We start from the raw sequence: 14551 nt of genomic DNA on the forward strand, positions 1-14551 counted from the left end.
TAAAGAAACACACTTCACACAACACTTCTGTAGCAGCAAGTGCAAAATCTGTTTACTGACAGTGAGTCTGTGGTGCCGACTGAGCAGCACTAATGGCTATAACGACGCTCCAGGCTCAACATGGATCCAACACAGAATCAGCAGCAACAGTGAGTTTACGGTGTGTATCAATCCCAAAACAAACAACAAGGAAGTCGTTCTCTCTCTGAAGTGTTCTTTATTACCTGTGAGGAGGATTTCATAAAACCAGTGTTAAACTAGTGAGTCTATTTCAGTCACTCGGACTGCTTGTTCAAGTTCCAAAAAGTTGTGTTGCAAACACACTAATTTAAATCTGTGCTGATATTACAAGTGTTAACATACATACAGAATGACGCCTAACAAATACAGTAAGGCCACATCACAATTTGCACAATGACAGTTACAGTACAAACTGTGTGTGTTTGTGAGAAAGCTCGTCGTAAATCTACAAATCGTGAAGAGGATGAAAAGCTTAAGACAATAATTTACAAAATATAACAATGTAAAGCAATCATCTCTAAAATTCCATCAAATATTCCCTTTTAAAACCAAAAGGTTTGAGTCTGCTGAGTATCAGAGTACCAATAATTATAATATTACAAAGCACTCAAGTCTTACAGCAGTGATTCTGTACCCGGTGACCATCACATACTAAGATTGCACATGGGTCTTGGTCCGTCCCTGTCAGTTATCACATTACTAAAATATCTTTTAATCCAGTCTTTTTCCACATTTCATCTGATCCACTGACGACATTTTCAGTCTCAAATTTAATAACTGAGTTTATGATACAAATGCTGACAGTATGCTACAGCTACATGTGAGTTTTTAAAGTATTCTGAAGCTGCAAATGGTTCATGTTGGTACAGTATTTTGTTAATATTAAGAACCTGCGATGAAATCTCAAAGTTTTTAAGTCCCCACATTTCAAAACTCTGTTCGTGTTTTTATCATATAATCATAGTAACTGATAAAACTCTGAAGTGACTCAGTTTGGGGTTTTAAGGACACCACAGAAACTGAGCTGACAGCCAGTGCTGAGTGCGTTTTACCCACAGCGCTGCGTGGTGAGTGTGTCGTGGGCCAGATTTAGTGGCCCCAAGGACAACCACAGGGGTCTCCGCAGGCCCTCTTCCTGTCCCAGAGGATGTGTAGCTCCTCGGCTGTGTGTTGCGGAGACGACAGCATGTCCAGGTAGCACTCTTTCTCACACAGCCAGCCGGCGTCCTGGTGATAGCAAAGGGGCAGGACAGTGGCTGTGTTAACATGCACACGTTGATTTGGTTATTAGCCATACACTGGTCGAGGTCTTACTCAGGTTTAGTTGTTAATATGCGTCTTTGATGCGCTGTGACCGAACTCCATGTTGTCAAGATTAAACCAGTTAACAAAACAATCATGGCATTTCCACAGACACCAGAACCTGCTCATACACTTAGTGTTTGTAAGGCTGCGCTAAAAGTCTGGTGTACAATAAGGAGTGTGCACATTTTTTGCACATTAAAAATGTACAAATGTCATAACTGTAAAGCTAACTAAAGGATATAAAGCAAGATAAAATAGTGAACTAAATCTCAATGTTCAGTCCTGCTTGTTAACGTGTTTTTCACAGGAATCAAAATGTGCACGTTTTAGCCAACAGTAAGATTTAATTTTTGTAGATTACATTATGTAATATATTAGTTAACTGAAAACATTGTAGTACATGGATACTCAACTTGCTTTGCCTGAGGGCCACTTTTGCAAAATGACTTGAGGCCAGGGGCCAGTTAATGTGACATATTAATAGCATTAATCAGATATAATTAATAAACAAGGCAAATCTAGTAACAACACTCCTGCACAGGTCAGGGACCCCCCTCTGTCGGGGCGTCCTGGGGATCCTCCCCTGTTATGATGCTTATTTATGCACTCTGGCAACTTATTTACATTCAAATAAAAAAGTAAATCCCAGTGTGAATCCGTTTACTCTTATTGTGACTTAGTTAATGGTTGGCAGGCCACCCGGCAGCCTGTCACGGGCCAGATTTGGCCCACAGGCCAAAAGCTGAGTATCACTGTTGTATCGTACTGTAGAGTTTTACCTACTGACGCTCTGAGGAGTGAAACGTTGCTAATCAAGACAGAACAAATGATCAACAGCATGCATGTCTTTGTCTCCTATTGTCACATTACAGTTCATCTTTTGACTGTTCTGTTACTCTTGTTACTGTCAGTCACTTGTAGAGCACACTGAACTGCACTATGTAAAAGATGCAATACAGAGTTTGATTGATAACCCACAGTAAACTGAGCCAGAGACAGCTCATCTTCATCGCTCACAATGTGAGCTTCAGCAGGTTTTTTTCAAGCTGAGATGAAATGAACCAAAACCAGGCTGCTTGAATAATTGAGTTAAGAGAATAATTTCATGGTTCTTGGTAACATGGCATCTTCATAATTTTTTTTTTTTGTTGTTGTTGTTCTCCTTTGCATCTTGGACTATATCAGACAAACGTTGTCTTTTATTATATTATGCTTTCTTTTCATCTTGTCTACATATACTTTCTATTTCTATTTTTTTCTATAATATTTCTTAATGCCAGACATTAAATGTTCATCACGTCTTGATAGATGTTGGTGGATTGTGTAAACAACAGGGACAATGATGGAAAGTGTACGACTTCTCCGTTCTATCTGACAAGTCTAATAAATTGCATTTTATAAATAAATATATGCCAAACCTAATCATGTGTGATCAAGCTGCGTCATTGGAGTCTGCAGATCTGGATGTGATTACATATTTTACCTGATATTTCTGTGGTCCGACAGCTGCCATCCATATCCCCATGCTCACATCTTCTCCCTGTAACAAGACATCCAGAACAGATTCCTTGCATTATATTCATGACTATCTGCCTCCATACACCCACAGTCTCTCTCTCTTGTCTTCTCTACCTGGTAGGCCTTCAGTTTATCTGCATTACTGGCGAGCCACTGGATCAGGTCACGAGAGACGACGTAGCCTGAGCCGCAGGCGAACGCCGGGTAGGCCGGACTAGCATACTCCAGCTCCTGCCACTTCCCAATGCGGTCCACTGCCCAGCTCTGCCTGAAACTGGGTCAGGACGGCAGATACATTATCATCACATCCTGTCTCCTTTTCACTTGACCCATCATCGTTTTGACAGAAGCATTCCTGTTTCTTTCATCTCGACTTCAGCTGACTGTGCACTGAAGTTAAGTTGCAAACAGCAGTGGGCTAAAATCAGCAGCAGAATATACGCTGTCAACAGCATCACACACCAAATTGTACTTACTTCCCCCACCAGAAATTGCTGCGCTTGAGACCCTTATGGTCAATCTTCATTAATACTGAGTCCACGTCGATGTAACAATCATCATCCGTCTTCAGCAGCAGATTAAAGTCAGCGTTTCCAACAGACCTGCCAGAGAGGGAATTTGCAACCTTAATTAAAGCCCACCTTCTGATTTTTGGCAATATCCCAGAGAGGATTTACTTCAAATACCACTGAGAGTGAAGGGCAGGAGGTCTTGCAAATAAATAATATACCTCCTAAAGCTTAAGACCACTCTGTATACTGTATTTTGCTACCTGATGACTCACAACTGTACCTTTTCCCTGACTGAGTGATTGCAATCGTGATTCTAACAGCGAGACATTTTGAGGCAATGACACACTTTCATTTCAGGTTGCTGATTTCCTCAGAGGGCCAAGGCAATTTGGAGACAGAGAATCGAGTCATTAGCACTTGCCATACCATTTATAGAACTGAAGCAGTTTGGAAGGCACGTTCCTGTAGGTGTCTACCACGTCTACGAACACCATGTCGCCGTGCCTGAGGCTTTCCTGCTGCAAGGTGGCGTCCTCCTGCCTCAGCCCAGAGGCATGGTGCTCCATCCTGGCTGGGCGGCCCCGCAGGAGCTCCGACAGGCCGTCTGCATCTGACACAGGTGGAGACAATACAGGATAAATTTTTTTTGTTTTTTTTTGGGGGGGGGGGGGGAGAGATTGACAGAGTTTTTGTCCAAAATGACATTAACTTTTGTTTGAATACATTAAGGCTCTTTTGAGAGATAATAACTTAAATCACTGGCTGGCAAAACAATATAATAAAACTGTAACATTTTACAGAACGGATCATTAGCTCTGTTTTCAGAGATATTGGATGGTGAATTAAATTTTGTTTCCCCCAAAATGGCTACAAATCCATTCCCAGATAAACTCAAATGCAAACACATGCAGGTGCGATCAATAATGTAACACAACGGGGCAGAGAGGGGAAAAAGAAATGTTGCCTCCATTTGGCACGTATGCAAGAGCCCTGAGGCGAAAAAAGGAGCTAATCTCATAACCTGCCAGAGTGAACAATGCTTTTTTGAATTTTTACATAGGGACTCCTTTTACAACAGTTGGCTCGATTGATTTTGATCCAACTGTTTTCATAAAAAGCTCAGAATTAATTCTGTTGCTGGACCAACCATAGATAGTAAATGTGAAGCCTCCAGCCAAACCAGGAAATCCAAGTGCACTTCTATGAGGCAATATGCCCTCTGCGATCTGCAATTCAGGGACACAGCAAAAAAGTTTTTAATTTCCTTGCTTCACTTTATAACTTGAGAGAGAATATTCCTAATGCATTTATTTCTGACTGCTCATCAGTACATACAGAGGAGATCTTGAGGACACCTCCTCCATCATTGAGCTGCACAGAAGAGGAGTTGACTGTGGTCAATCCAGCAGAGTCCAAATTCTCCCAAACCAGTGTCCCCTCGAAACCCTGAATAAAAAAACAGACGTTACATCGTACTGCTCTGTCCATGATTTAAACTGATCATAATACTGTATGCAGGGCCGCAGCTACCACTGAGAACACTGACATATCCTCTGTATTGTCTCTTTGCATTTGTTGGTTTTAGCAACCTTGAGGTAGTTTTACATTGTACTGTTTAAAACTTACAGTGCATTTGGGCTGATTCTAGTACATCACAATTTTATTCAAGATTAACTTAACACCTCCTGAAAATCTCCTTTTTGCTGTGGTTTAACGTCTCCCGTTGCGGCAGCGATGTACAGCCGTACTGCAGGAACTTAAACTTACACAATGGTTATATCCTACAAATTATTAATTATGTAATGTAAAGTTGCATAATTGATGTGAAATTATGGAGGTTAGGTTTAAGCAAGTGAAGTTACTGAGGTTAGGTTTAGGAAATGAAACATTTCAAGGACGTACCTTGACTCAAACTTCAAGCAAAGTTCACACGGTTAAAAACGCGTCTCCTGAGAGAAAGTCCTATGTTTTGTGAAACATAGCTGCAGGTAAGACAAATCAAATTTGTGATGCTGGGTGTGGTCAGAGGTGAAATAAGCTTAAAAATTTCAACCAGCAAATCACTTCTTTGTAATCTGGTGTTAATTCGTTCTTTATTAGCATTGTGGAAAAGGCTTTGAAATCCCATGCAGCATTTATTCTTTGTAGGGAAATATTGAATTAACTTCCTGGGACACTAAAATACTATGTGCAGTGATCTGAGTTGTTTTATATAATTTTCTCCCAAGATTAGTGAGTTTATGCAGGTTTTTTAAACATGAAAAAAAAAACCATTAAAAAAGAGCGATAAACTGCTTTCCCATTGTCTGGTGACATGAGTTTGTTTTTCTGATTTTTTTTTTTTTTTTTCTGGTGTGTAATATTCGATGTCATGGACGAACCTGGAGAACAGGTAAATAAAAATGGTAGAAAGCAGCATGGAGGCCGGTGAAAACGTCTGTTACTTTTTTTCTTTTCTGCTTACTTATTCAGTCTCTCTCAAACTTGACGCAGACTAACTTTTGAATTATGTTCAAAGGCTGCTTGGACGGAAACGGACAGTATTTTGTGGCAGCCCATCAATGAATCCCCTCTGCACAGGGGGCTAGAATAAGCTTGTCCACCCAGGTGTCGAATTTCCAACGGAAGCTTATCAGAGCTGGAGCTGATAAATACCTGTGACCAAGGGGTTCATGCAGATTATAACCTTTCGTATTAAATACAAAAGCCAGATGTTAGTGGGTGTTAGTGGATTTTTTATCCATGGAAATTGGGCCTCAGTTACAGTTGAGTTAGTTGTTTTCAGTTTGACATTTTCAGAAAGACCTGCTCCATTTAAACAGAGCTGGCAGAAAAATATGATAAAACAACATAAAAAAATAATATATATATATATATATATATATATATATATATATATATATATATATATATATTTATATGTATATATAAAATCCAATATGTTGAGACTTTTTCTATGGGGAGGAGGGTGTTGGGGGACTTCGACTCATGACCTCAGGGCATTAGAAGTACTGAGTATGCTGTATGTGGAGAAACTGACCTTAGGCAAGATGAACTGCTCCACTGGTTTGTACCACACCCCACTCTCCATGGTCCCTGTGCTGATGGCACTAAAACGAGCAGTGACCACAGCCTCCTGCAAAAATCACAAATTTTTATTCATCAAGAATTCATGAAGAACACTTCTTTGATGCAAGTTCACCTTAATCTACACTGAATACTATACTACAGACTGTTATCGTAAAGACAGTGACCCAACAGAAGTTTCAGTCAGTGTCTTTCAGTGAGGCAGTAACAGCACCAGCACTGAGTCCTCCAGCTGCCCCCAGGCTATGTATCTAGCAGCCTCCACAGAAACGCAGCATATGCGATACATTATGCTCAGTCAAGGTCCAGGTTCTGTTACCTCCTGGTCCAGCTGGAGAAGCTTCACCGTCACATTGTTCTGAAGCTCTGGCCGGGTCCCGCTGGGAAACACCCCCAGCCTGGTAATCACCACCGGGTGTAGGACCTTGAAATCCAGGGCGATGGCCGACACATCGGAGGGGGCGAGCACCGAGGGGTCAGACAACGTCACGATCTCTATCTCCGCATCCTGGCCTGCCACTGGCACAGAGGGATGGCAGAGATTACTGCACACGTGAAATTTATTACAATCCCAAGATGCTGACCGCCTCTTTTCCGTGATGAAGACTGAGCAAATCGAGAGAGGGAGTGCGTTCAGAGAAGAAGGCAGACTCTGGTAAAGCTACACCATCAGCACTTTGAGGAGCCGGTTCTTGGGACTGCTGTCTTCAAAGCGAGCTTCTGCTCGTGAGTGTGGTTTCTTAATTACAAAAGAGCAGTTTATTACCCAGGAGATCAATGAAAAGATCAAGGCTGTTAAAGGGAAGCAGCCTTTTTACTTTATATGCATTCTACACAAGTTCTGCTGCTCACTCCAAAACAAAGACAATTAGAGGCGAGGAATTACAGACAAAGAGAGAGCAGCACTTTATCATACCAAATGTTTCTCACACTGACCGAGTGGAATTGAGCTGCAGGATTTCACCAGCGAGCGAGGATATATTTAATATTCCTATGCTCGCTAAATATAAATTATTAGTTTGTGCTCACTTATCAAAACAAATCATGGCAGCGCTTCTGTTGGCACTGGCCAGCATAAGACTGCTAGTTTATTCTGGGGAAAATGAATAAAACTTGGCAGAAATCATAAATAATGAAAAGCAATTTTACAGTTATCTACTATTTATTGGTGACTATTTTCAAAATCAGGCAACAACTAAAGGTCTATAATATTCTTTGTTATTTACAGTTGAATAGTAAATTACACAATATACAAATCAAGTCACAACAAGGGCTGCATCTCACAGTTATTCACATTATTGGCTAAAGATATACTATGCAGGATTTTCCTAAAAAACAATGTGTAGTCTCACACAGAGGTAATTGCTCTCAATCATCACTTATGACCCACTAGAACTGTGTGGTGGCGTATTTTTCCTGCAGAAACTCCATGCTCTGCATGTATTTGAATAGTTTCTTCTTATTTTCTGTGCTCGGGACGTTTATGGGCGTGTACTGCCACGTTGCTCAGGTAAGGCTTGGGCTTTATAAAAAGGCAGTGACCAGGTGCCAGACCATATGCAGTGGGTTTCCAAGAGACAAAGCACAGAAAAAAGAAAAAAAAAAGCTAGGCGAAACACCGAACAAGATAAGGTGTATTTGGGGTTGGCTTTTACTTCACTTTCCCTGGCAACAGTGTTTAAACACTGTTGCCAGGGAAAGTGAAGTAAAAGCGTTTTACCAACTGACTGACATTTGGTCTATGAAACAGTAAGATATGTGCATCCCACGTTACCGGAGGTCATGACGACTTTTCCAAATTGCTTGTTTTGTCGGACCAACAGTCCAAAACAAAAAGATAATTAATTTAATCAAACTAAGGGTGCTTTCACATCTGCCCTGTTTGGTGCGGTTCAATCAAACTCAAGTTCATTTGCCCCCTAAATGCAGCTCATTTGGGCAGGTGTGAACTCAGCAATCGCACTCGGGTGCGCACCAAAACAACCGGACTGAGACCTCCTTGAAGAGGAGAGGTGTGCCGAGGTGGTCTCAGTCCGGTTACAAATTAACTCTGTTGCGGTTCGTTTGTGGTGAGAACGTGTTCCAACCTTGATCTGAACCAATTGCAGTCACATTACGTATTGTTTGGGTTAAACATGGGCATGTTACAGTTCTGGAGGATTATTAATGTGCGCCTCCTCCTGTACTGCCTTAATATGCACATTCAGCACATCCAATGCATCAAAACATTGTTTTCTAGTTGGGCCACGCCTCATTTTCAAACTGTATGGTTTGACTAAAATGAACAGTGTTTTGTTTAGTTCCTGGATTTTTCCTGCATGGAAATTCTGACCTATCAAGAGCGGCTTTCTCGCGCAAGGCATTTGATCTTGTCTGCTTGTAAATGCTGCCGTGAGAACACGAACCAACTCTAGGCAATTATGCAGCTTTGCAACAAAATTAGTCCCCTGATTCGGACCAAAGCAAGTGAACTCTAGGTCTGAAAGCACGCTGAGAAAATCATTTGAGAACCAGTGACTTTTCAGTATTTTTGCTTAAAAAATCCTTAAAGGTCTTGTATGTAAGATTTAGTGACATCTAGTGGTCAGGTTGCAGAACTGAAACTTCTCCTGTGTGCCGGGTGTATAGGAGAACTAAGATGATGCAAAAACGTTTGTGGCCCCATCCAGAGCCACTGCTTGGTCTGTCTATTCTGGGCGACTATAGAAACAACATGGTGGACTTTGTGGAAGAGGACCTGCTCTGTATGTAAATATAAACGGCTCATTTTAAGGCAACAGAAAGACAAAGATTCTTAGAGTGAATATTATGTTCCATTTTTGCCAATAGATGCCTTTAAATCCTACACACTCGACCTTAAAATGATTAAAACTGAATGTTGATCGACTGATTGATTCGTTGAAATATTGTGACTAAAGCTAAAACAATTAATCAAACACTGTAGTTAAAATTAAAAAAAAAAAAAAAGAAGAAGAAAAGGCAGCCTTTACGTATATTTCATATCATTAAGTTTTTGACTTTTTCTCCCCAAAACAACCACAAACTTGTGTGGCAGCAGAATTACAAAAACAGAGTCTGAGAAGCTAATTAGCATTCACCTTATTGTGGTCCCAAAGAAAAATCCCTGTGATGAATGCAGCACAAACATATTTCAGCAACAATTAATTGTCCGCTTAACATGTGCTTTGACCTGAATCCCGAGTCAGGTACCCAACTGTGTTTAAAAGCAGCCGTTGTCTCTTTCTCTTCCAATCACAACCAGCATCTCGCTCCAAAGCCTTCTGCCTGCCTTCCATTCTGAAGCAAATCACGTCAACACTTACAACCATTAACACAGTGGAAAGCGGAGAATGGGCTGGAGAAATAAAACATCACCATGACCCTAAAGGCCGCTGTCTGAAAAAGCCTATTCTGATGAGCAGTAATTATGTTTTCATGAAGGCAGCAAACACTGAACCGACCGGGAAAAGTAGTGAAACGGCTGAATTGGACGGACTCTGTGGAGGTGAGAGACATAACAATTACTGTGGATGTTCCATCTGACAGTGAACCTGTTCAATTATTTCTTATATGGTGTGTCAGTACTTCGTATAGCTTTACTTTTCAAGTGTTACTACGCAGTTCTAGTTATGTCTGCAGCAGCTGGGAGAGATTTCTGCTTTGGCCTTGGGTATAGAAAGGAAAAGAACGGTGCCCTTGAGCTGTGGGTGTACATGAATAAAGGTGTTTTACTTCTTTTCTGAACATGCATTCTTTCATTCTTTCATCTCATCTCCTGTTATTCTGCCTCAGCTCCACTGTTGACGGCTGCATGTTGCAAGCAACAGATTGCGCACAGAGCATCTTTCCACATTACAGCTGCAGATACCCCCTCATTAGTGTGTGAGGCTGATTATTATTATTATTATCTTCTCTACCTGGCTCGGTGAAGTTCAGGAGGGTGCAGGAGTACGGGTCCTCTCGGTCCTCCTCTGGAATGGGGCAGCCATGTTCGCCCACGATAAACTTCACCCCCACTCTGAAAATAAGCACAAACACTATCGCATTCTCCGTTTTTTTTGTGCAATATTAGGCTGTAAGATTTCTAAAGATGTCCATCTATCCACCCTCCGTTGCCATGGTTACTGAGGGTTGCTTAAAGGCCATCACACCTTATCTGGGCTCACATCGCTGAATGAGAAGGAAATGGACAAAAAGGAAGAATGAAAGAGAGAACAATATTGGCCGCTGGTCAGGTAAAGATAAAAGGGTTGGTAGGGCGGTCAGTTATTTGCTGACAGCTGCAGGCTTTATTTCCACTGTATGAATCAGGTTGTGGCATAAAAAAAAAAAAGAAATACAGAAAAAATAAGTGGTGAAGTTGGAGCTCCACCGTCCTACAGACCTGTGCTGGAAGTGAGGGTGATCTTGGAGGTAGCCCAGCCAGGTCTTCCTTATCGCTTGTCGCAGTTCATAATGGTGTCTCGCTGACAGCACTCCCACCAAAACTTCATAGAAAGGTAACGACTCATCTGCAGCAATAAACAGAAAGCCTTGCTACAATATTTACGTGAATAAAACAACAGGATGTCATTTCTTATCCAGCGATGAGGGATTTAGTGTGAGGATAAGGATAAAATATGACCTACAGTTAGTGACAATGATAAGGCAACAACAAGAGATAAATAAAAATCACACTGCTTGATTTATGCTCCCCATCCCTGAATCTGACAGCAGGTCCCTTTAATGTTTAGTTTGTGAGGCATCCCATAACTGACATCAGGAAAATTGTCTTCATGCATCAAAAGGTGGTTAAACTACACTCCTCTGATTAAAAAAAGCGGATTCACCCTCCAGCACAGCCCTGATCATAAGTGATAGTCCATATGAAGCAGCTCTGAGATCAGTAGTTGTGAAGATGCTCAGCTCGCTTCAGTCTGGTACCAGACGTTAGACTATCCCAGCAACGCCCAGCACTACTCAACTGTTACATTCACATTATTTCCCACTAAACACACACATATGAGCACACACACACTCTCTAGCGCGGACACAGTTTCACGAGCAAAGCGTAAACTACCTGTTCCCACACAAACTAACAACCACAACAGACACAGCGGGGCGGTAAAAGCAAAGTTAGCCAGCCGCTCGGATGTGGAAAAGTTCCGAGGCTGTGAGGAGGTGAAGCCCGGGGTTGTGGCTTAAAAAGTACCCGAGTGTGTGTTGTTGTCCAGCGGGGTGGAGGAGGGTCGTTGTGCCAACCACAAGTGCACCAGGACGGCGACAGCACAGGGCAGCAGAATGAGCGCTAGCCTCCGCATGGACGGAGCCCTTCATTCAGCCGGAGCAGCCTTCAGCTTTAGCGGCGCGGAGCCTCTTCCTGAGCCGCACGGCACTGCACGGTGTGAGCCGCTCCGTGTGTGCGCTTCATTTCAGCTCCGCAGCTCTCCGCCGGGCTCTCACCACTGCCTCATGTCTGCCTCCGCTGCGCGGAGAGATGGACCAATGGGAGGCGAGGAGCCCTGCCGCGGTGCACTCTGGGAGGTGAAGTTCGATGCTATCTAGCCAATCAAAATAGTATATTTCAATATAGAAAGTACAACCAAACGTTAATATAATATAATATAATATAATATAATATAATATAATATAATATAATATAATTGAACCGTTTGCAATTTGTTGTTATTATTATTATTATTATCATTATTAAAGTTGTAGTAGTAGTAGTAGTAGTATTTTACTGTTGTTTTGTTGAAGTTTAATTTAATTGTCATTTTAGCCTTTATTTATTCATTTATTTTATTTAGCCTTTATTTATTTTATGTCCAGATTTTTTAAAAAAAAAATAGCTGTAATTAATTGATTAATTGATTGATTTTTTTTAAAAAACAAAAAAAAACAAAAAAAAAACAGCTGAGCTATTTTTGTGAAATCAGGGCGTAAAAAATTGCGATTTTAAATGTTTTGTGATATGCTAAGTATCGCAATAACCCATATTGTGATATACTGCGATTTATTACTTTTTTCAACTGCAAATAATGAAAGAAAAATTCTGTCAACATCTGTTTTTGTTTAATAAGATAAAGTTTTCACTCAGTTAATCTCACTTTGGTCATTTTTATTGCAGCAAAATGTATCTCATGGATGGAATAACCAATTGATTTTATTATTCTAGTAGGCTACCCACATTTTAATTTGGATTTACAATATTAATAATTTATTGAATTAAAAGATTGATACTTGCCATCCATGTATTGATACAATTTAGCCACGCAAAATACCGTGATATTATGTTATATCAATATTTTACCCCACCCCTAAATAATAATAATATTCCAGTCACACCTGACGATTATCAGCAGTAGTAGCCTATCTATCTCTTTCCATCAACTATTAAAAAATAAATGTGGGTTTCAACTATGCATTTTAGATTTTCACACATCTCCAGAAAAAATAGAGCAGCACCATGAAGTTTCCATTCCTGTTCAAGCCGCTTATAAGTAAACAGAATGGCGTAGTGAGCACAATGAATAGTTTATTACATGTCCTTAGAAGTAAACTGAACTATTAAAACATTGATTCGAGCTACAAACAGTATCTCTGAGGCTGACAGTCCCGTGTTTGTCACATAAAGAAGTGTCAGCTTTTTTGTTTTGTTTTGTCCACATTGTGAATTTCTAATGGAGCGAGAAAAATGTTCTAAGCAGAGTAGAAAATGAACATATGAATCATTTCATCCCTCTAAAACCCAGGTGACATGTTGTAGCTTTAAGATTAGAACATAACTTTATTACTCTGTGCTGCACATAAATCATTTAAATGGAATCTATTGTGCATGGAGAGGGGTGTTTGAGGAGGATTTTTTCTGACTCTGAGAGCATCAGCGTTTCTCCTGCAGAGGAAGAGCAGGCCACGCCACCAAGAGCGCCTGCTGCCATGCTTGTAAACATTTCATTTGTACTGATTTTAATGGAGTTCCACTGTTGCATGAATGTTATCTTAGATTTACCAGCCCTTTATAGGGAATAATAATAATGTAATGGGAAACACTGGCATGCAACTGTATGCAAATGTTTTAGGTAAAAATGAAACTGCTCCAAACCAGCATGCGGTCGGTGTGTGTGTGTGTGTGTGTGTGTGTTGTTATCAGAAATTATTACTATTCTCATGTATTTTGTGTACACTTTGGGGGCTCACTGCTCAATTTGGAAAATTGCTCCAGCGCAGATCCTCAGTATTAGATAACCTACTGCCCCAGGGATAATTACTTTCCTGTGCATTATATAATTCTTTTTGGAGTCATATTCATAGATACACTCATTACAATGATTTAGTCCTCTCTCTGCAACACATTATTCATTCGAAAGGAAAAGACTATTCATAGCATGTTCATGGTTTCTCAAAACACAACCTCCCATCCTGCACCACTGCAGATATCCTACCTTCCTCTATCCTATTGTGCTGTTTATGTTTCTGATCTCTGATTTAACTTTTTATTTAACCTACCTATGCTCTATTTATATTATTCCAATCCAGGTGTATGCAGTTTTCTTCTCTTTCTCTTGTGTTTTGCAATATTAAGAACACTCAGCACTCACTGCACTTTTCTCTGGATCTATATAGATTTCTTTTATCTAGTCAGGTCCCATCTGAGAACCATCTGCACACCACATAATATTGAGACCTACTTCTTGAATTTCTAATTTTAGATTTTGATACATAAAAACTCATATTTTTTTCTCTATAGTACCGAAAGTTTTCTCCTTGAAAAGTTTTTTCTTATCTGAATTGAGGGTCTAAAGGAAAGAGGGCGCTGCATGTTGTGCAGACTGCAAAGCCCTCTGGGATGTGATTTGGGGTTATATAAATAAAATTGACTTACAGCTACTGAAAACTTGGTTGTCACCCCTAAGTATTTTATTTATTTTCTATACACTTAATTATTATGGTGAAACAACCAACAACTCAGTTTTAAGTTAGGAAAATAAACATCCATAAAGATTCTGTATGCAACATTCAGAGCATTAATATCGCAGCAAAGAACTGTTTGCTATGTAATCTCTGTTTGTGTTTTAATCCCCCCCCCCCCCCCCCCGCAGGTTAACAGTAACCCTGTTACCACTGTT

At 40.5% G+C, this 14551-nt stretch overlaps 2 protein-coding genes across 2 annotated transcripts in view; one reads left to right on the plus strand and one right to left on the minus strand.

Annotated features, from left to right (window-relative positions):
* ggps1 (geranylgeranyl diphosphate synthase 1) overlaps positions 1–14551 on the plus strand; it is a 182453-nt gene that overhangs the window by 23663 nt on the left and 144239 nt on the right. The gene's annotated exons all lie outside the window — the stretch shown is intronic.
* On the minus strand, positions 210–11902 carry b3galnt2 (beta-1,3-N-acetylgalactosaminyltransferase 2). Its single transcript, XM_049600258.1, has 12 exons — positions 11635–11902; positions 10828–10954; positions 10361–10461; positions 6763–6962; positions 6397–6492; positions 4692–4802; positions 4504–4582; positions 3783–3966; positions 3321–3446; positions 2959–3118; positions 2810–2866; positions 210–1248 (listed from the first exon to the last, which is right to left on the minus strand). The coding sequence occupies exons 1-12, from the start codon at positions 11741–11743 to the stop codon at positions 1111–1113; spliced, it is 1488 nt and encodes a 495-aa protein (XP_049456215.1). The 5' UTR covers positions 11744–11902; the 3' UTR covers positions 210–1110.

Source organism: Epinephelus fuscoguttatus, linkage group LG16 (assembly GCF_011397635.1).
Source record: "Epinephelus fuscoguttatus linkage group LG16, E.fuscoguttatus.final_Chr_v1".
NCBI classification, from domain to species: domain Eukaryota; kingdom Metazoa; phylum Chordata; class Actinopteri; order Perciformes; family Serranidae; genus Epinephelus; species Epinephelus fuscoguttatus.

Coding starts and splice junctions, on each gene's coding strand:
- b3galnt2 (XM_049600258.1), bottom strand. CDS start 11,743: ATGCGGAGGCTAGCGCTCATTCTGCTGCCCTGTGCTGTCGCCGTCCTG. Junction 3,967..4,503: donor CTTCACATTTACTATCTATG/GTTGGTCCAGCA, acceptor CACCTGTGTCAG/ATGCAGACGGCCTGTCGGAG. Junction 3,447..3,782: donor CTGCTTCAGTTCTATAAATG/GTATGGCAAGTG, acceptor CCTCTCTGGCAG/GTCTGTTGGAAACGCTGACT.